This window comes from Crocuta crocuta, unplaced genomic scaffold, assembly GCF_008692635.1.
Source record: "Crocuta crocuta isolate KB4526 unplaced genomic scaffold, BGI_CrCroc_1.0 scaffold93, whole genome shotgun sequence".
Classification (NCBI taxonomy): domain Eukaryota; kingdom Metazoa; phylum Chordata; class Mammalia; order Carnivora; family Hyaenidae; genus Crocuta; species Crocuta crocuta.
The window spans coordinates 4652938-4658455 of record NW_027529641.1 but is presented as its reverse complement, the minus strand read 5'-3'; the positions used below and the strand labels follow the sequence as shown (position 1 = coordinate 4658455).

At 45.9% G+C, this 5518-nt stretch overlaps 1 protein-coding gene across 1 annotated transcript in view; it reads left to right on the top strand.

Moving 5' to 3' along the window:
- IGF1R (insulin like growth factor 1 receptor) overlaps nucleotides 1-5518 on the top strand; it is a 244071-nt gene that overhangs the window by 215094 nt on the left and 23459 nt on the right. The window contains exons 15-16 of the mRNA XM_077762414.1: nucleotides 132-202; nucleotides 5205-5434. Coding sequence (XP_077618540.1) covers nucleotides 132-202; nucleotides 5205-5434 — 301 coding nt within the window. The remainder of the gene's footprint in view (nucleotides 1-131; nucleotides 203-5204; nucleotides 5435-5518) is intronic.

The following is a 5518-nucleotide window of genomic DNA, read 5'->3' as shown; positions in this document are numbered from 1 at the left end:
TGTGCAGCCAGGCTCTGCCCCTAGTTCCCTTCTTCCCGATACTTAACGAAACAGGACATAAAGCTGATAGAGCAAAGATGAAATGTGTGGACGTGGGGGCTTTTTTAACCTAAATTTTATCCTTCTTACAGAAATAACAGCAGGCTGGGGAATGGAGTGCTGTACGCATCCGTGAACCCAGAGTACTTCAGCGCCGCAGATGGTAAGCAGCTAAGCCCCGGTCACTGCCCGGGGAGGCCCCAGACTGGGGAGCTGCCAGGAGTGTGGCTAATTCAGGGAGAAGAGGTCTGCGTTATTTGATGTAAATTTGGCCTCAAAATACGCCTTCGTTAATGCTTTTTTAAATTTTAATATTTATTATTTTTTAAAGTTTATTTATTTATTTTGAGAGAGAAAGAACGAGTTAGGGGAGGGGCAGAGAGGGGAAGAGAGAGAGAATCCCAAGCAGGCTCTGCACTGTCCCGCGCAGAGTCCCATGCAGGGCTTGAACTCGTGAACCGTGAGATCATGACCTGAACCCAAGTCGGATGCTTAATGGACTTGAGCCACCCAGGTGCCCCGCCCTCCCCCTTTTTTTAAATCAAAGCTTTCAGCAGTTCACTGAATATGTCGACAATTCTGGGACTGTATAGAATGCCTCAAAGAAAAACAGCTTTCAGAGACAACTGGTCAGCACAGTCATCAATTTACATAATTGCCTGAAATGTTATGCTAGGAAGACCGAGTCTGTTTAATTATTGACATCTCGTCAGAGGATACGCTGCAGCTGACCAAATAGTCCTTTTAAACCTGTTTCAGCCTGAGTTTCATGTCGCCTAACAGTCTTTGATCACTCAGGGCTTCTCTGTATTTTTCCATCTTGAAGCTTTTCCGCTCGTTCCCTCCTGACCAGGCTCCTACGGATTTATCCCCTCACGGGCCAATCACACACCCTTGGGTAATAACTCATGAGGGCCATTTAGTTAAGTGACTGAGAAGGTCTGCCTTGACAGTTGGGGTATATTCGATGGTTATTTCTTTTTTCCCTTGTTTGCTATCTCTTCTCCCTCTTGTACCTGAATCCAAACCTTCAAAAGTAAGTCCAGGCCGGGCACTGGTCCTGGGCTGTAGTGGTACTGGCCCCATTCACTGGCACTTGCCGGGGGCCTTCTCGAACGCAGTCCCCTTTGATCCCAAGTCCCTGGAAGGTGGCTTGGCTTAGGCCTGCCTGTCTGTAGGTGAGGCACTGAGGTTCAGAGGAAAAACGTGCCCAGGCCACATAACTACGTGGTTGACGTGTCAGGATAACATCGTCTCCGGCATCTTGTTGACAGGCAGGGAGGCCGACCCCCCGGGAGGGGGTGCAAGGGTCCACCAGATGAACCAATGAGTGCGTGAAACCGGGGAGGTGTGTTCAGAAACAGTGCATGCCTCTTTCTTGCTTTGGGCGAAGTGAAAGGAGGTGTGCAGGCCGTGTGAAATGGCGTCGTGATTATTCTGATTGATCGCCCTGAGCAAACGGAAGACATGAGAAAACACTCTGATGCTTTAAAAACACTATATAAACGTGTGAAGTTCTATTATGATTTCTCTAATAATTTCTATCTAATTCAGTCCTGTTTACAGTAAGGTCAATCAGAAGCCTTCCCCTGCATAGGAATCAAGTGCAGAATAATGACATTCTTCCTGATTCTGTGGAAGTCTTACAAAGTTGTATTTTTTTCATGTCCTTAGTTTCTTTTTATTTTGAGAGAGAGGGAGAAAGAATGATCAGGGGAGGGGCAGACAGAGAGGGAGAAAGAATCCCAAGCAGGTTCCACACTGTCAGCACAGAGCCCCACACGGGGCTCGATCCGACACACCTTGAGATCATGACCTGAACCAAGATCAAGAGTGAAACGCTTAACCAACTGAGCCACCCTGGCACCCCACAAAGTTGAATTTTTAATAGGTATATATGTATGTATGTACATACACTTACACATGTACTTCTATACTCCTTTATATAATGTATGTAGATATATAAGACATAGAGAACATTCTAGAAGGATACACACCAAATTTGAAATAGTAATTGTGGATAGTATCTTCTTCTTTATTTAAAAAAAAAAAAGCAAACTCTGATGCCAGGTGGCTCAGTCGGTTCAGCATCCAGTTGCGGCTCAGGTCATGATCTTGTGCGTGTTTCACAGGTTCAAGTCCCACGTTGGGCTCTGTGCTGACAGCTCAGAGCCTGGAACCTGCTTTGGATTCTCCCTCTCTCTTTGCCCCTCCCTCACTGGTACTCTGTGTGTGTGTCTCTCTCTCTCTCAAAAATAAACATTAAAAAAATTTTTTTAAAGCAAAAAGATTTTTATGCATTACTTATATAAATAATAGCTTTTTTTTTTAAAGTCTGATAAGGAGTCGTCACACAGTTAATGGAATTCATGGAGGTAATGCAAGGCCACTTGCCCTCTCTGTAGAGGTGGAATAAGGCTATTCCAGAGAATTTGCTCTGCTTGGAAATAAAGCACAGAAGACTGGCATTTTGTAGTTTTGACTATAAAGTGTCCAGGAAGCTTAGAAAGAGCATTAATACAATAAAAGCAGACTCTAATGGTGATTTGAATTCAAATTTTGTATCTTTCCAGAACTACATTCATAATATGCTTTGATTCTCCTTTAAAAATAAAATAAAAACCAAACGCATTGTCACGCAGGCCAACAACAGGTAGGAACACAGTCACCTCGTTTGAACTTAATTTATTCAGCCTTTTTGACAAGAACCTTATAGCTAGTCTCCTCGAGGGGTGACAAAATGACATTGCAGTTCAAAAATGCTTTAAAAACTTCTTTTTCCAGAAGCTATTCTGCATGTCACCATTCTCCAGAATATACCGAAAATCCCCTCTAGGGAAGTGCTGATAACATTGTGCATATAACCTGCTGCCGGCTGGCACGGCTTAGGACCTGCTAGTTCGCGTCAGAGCTGCTGGATTGAATTTAGAGAAAAAGATTGCAAGTATTGACTTCGGGGACCTCCCAAGGAAGGAATGGGATTGGTTTTAACTCCGTGTTTTGTGGTGTGCTACGAAGTTAATTCTGATTAAAAGCAAGCCCCGATTTTCAGAGATAAGTGGATACAGACAGTTTCTCTTTATACTTTCTGAGGGGTATTGTGAAGAGCCTTATCTACTGGTTTGTCTTGCATACTTACCCTCCTAAGCAAGCCTCAGCCTCTTCTTCAGGGTTGTGTGGCATCTAAGCCACATAGAGGGTAGACCTCCACTTATGAAATTCCTAAACTACATATGGAATGGGAAATACCAAAGTACATGTGAAAGAAAATTCTAGATTGATGAACATAGGCCATGTTGGACACGCCTCCGTGGTATAAGTTGGTGGTATCTCCTTTTATTTATAGACATCATTCCTTCCAGACATCACTGAAAGGTAAAATCAGGGGACCCAAGGGTGTTAGAGTATGGCTGTCAGCCTCTGTTTCACTTATCCAGCCGTAAGCGCAAGGTTAACGTCCAAAAGCATACAAGCAAACACAGACACCAGCCCAGCACCCCAGTCATGCATTTCTGAGCCGAGACCCCTTCCTAGCATGCTGTGGAGGCTGCTGGGAATTCCCTCTCAGGGAAGGATGGAGGCACAGCCAGCATTAGAAGGATGTGGTTATAATTGAAATTTCTTAGGGAGCTAATGGAATAGGTTGCTTTTTTTTTTCCCCCCATTCTGTCCATCTGAGTTGTGGGATGGATCCTCTATACTGTTTTCTTTTCTGTCTTACCTCTCTTCTCCCCATTCCTCTTTCTTTCCCTTTCCTGCCTGCCTGGAATGACTTACTTGTTTTCTGAAAGCAGATTAACTGAAAGTCTGGGCTGGAGAAGTCATATTCAAGCTCTGTCTTCCCATGTCCCACCTCCTAGCCCCTCTTCCCAGTTGTGGGAGGTCCCTGAGTTGACGGAGCGCAGGTGGGGGCCCTGGGGTTATCAGCTGTCCCTCCCCTTGCTCACCACTGATGCTCCTTATGCCAGAGTTCAGTAGCTCTGTACCTCTGTAGACGCCCCAGGGGGCTTTGGTGAGGCCGGGGACACATGTCTAAACTAGAACAGTGCTACCAATGGAAACAGAATGCCATCCCCACATATAACCGTAAGTGTTTCTAATAACCACATTAAAAAAAGTATAAAAGAAACAGATGAGGGGCACCTGCCATGGCTCAGTCAGTTGAGCTTCCCACTTCGCTCAGGTCATGATCTCACAATTTGTGAGTTCAAGGCCCACATCAGGCCCACTGCTATCAGCACAGAGCCCACTTCGGATCCTCTGCCCTCCCCACTGCCGCCCCTCCCCACTCGCGCCCTCTCTCTCTCTCTCTCCCTCTCAAAATAAAGTAAGAAAAAAACATTAAAAAAAGAGAAACAAGTGAAAAAGGTTAATGGAATACTACATGGCAATGAGAAAGAATGAAATCAGGCCACTGTAGCAACATGGATAGGACTTGAGGGTGTTATGCTGAGCGAAATAAGTCAGGCAGAGAAGGGCAGATACCATATGTTTGCACGTAAAGGAGAATTAGGAGGAACTTAACGGAGGACTGTGGGGGAGAGAAGGGGGAGAAGAGGGGGAATAGGGGTTGAGAGGGAGGGAGGCAAACCATGAGAGACTCTTGAATGCTGAGAACAAACTGAGGGCTGATGGGGGTGGGGGAGAGGGGAAGGGAGGTGATGGGCATGGAGGAAGGCACTTGTGGAGATGAGCACTGATTGTTATATGGAAACCAACTTGACAATAAACTATTTAAAAAAAATTTTTTTTAAAGAAAAAGGGTTAATGATACACTTCATTTAACCCGATCTATCCAAAGTATTATCAGTTTAAATATGGAGTCAGTATAAAAACTATTGAAATATTTGCATGATTTTTTGGTACGAAGTCTCGAAGCCTGTTGTGAATTCTATACATAGTGCATCTCAAATTGGACTCCTTTGTGGTGGTTGTATGCTGTTAGTGTCCTGAAATTATCTCAGAATCCTTGAAGGCTTGAAATAGCGGCGTTTGCCCGTATGGCTGCCTTACAGGGATTTCAGGACACACCGTGCCACCGTTTCCGGATGTTCTCTGTGGACTTCAGGAAGTGGCACCTTGTACTCCCCGGCTTCCCCCCAAAGCACCTTCTGCCCAGGGGCTCCCTGCCTGACCTGTTTCAGTTCCGGTTTCTTCTTGTCTAGTGTACGTACCTGATGAGTGGGAGGTTGCTCGGGAGAAGATCACCATGAGCCGAGAGCTGGGGCAGGGCTCGTTCGGGATGGTCTACGAGGGAGTTGCCAAAGGCGTGGTTAAAGACGAGCCCGAAACCAGGGTGGCCATCAAGACAGTGAATGAGGCCGCGAGCATGCGTGAACGGATTGAGTTTCTCAATGAGGCTTCAGTGATGAAGGAGTTCAATTGTCACCATGTGGTAAGAGAACACACTGAGAAGCCAGAACCCGACACGGGGAGGGCGGGGCCTCCATGGAGGCCCCCCCCCCGGGAGCCCAGCAGC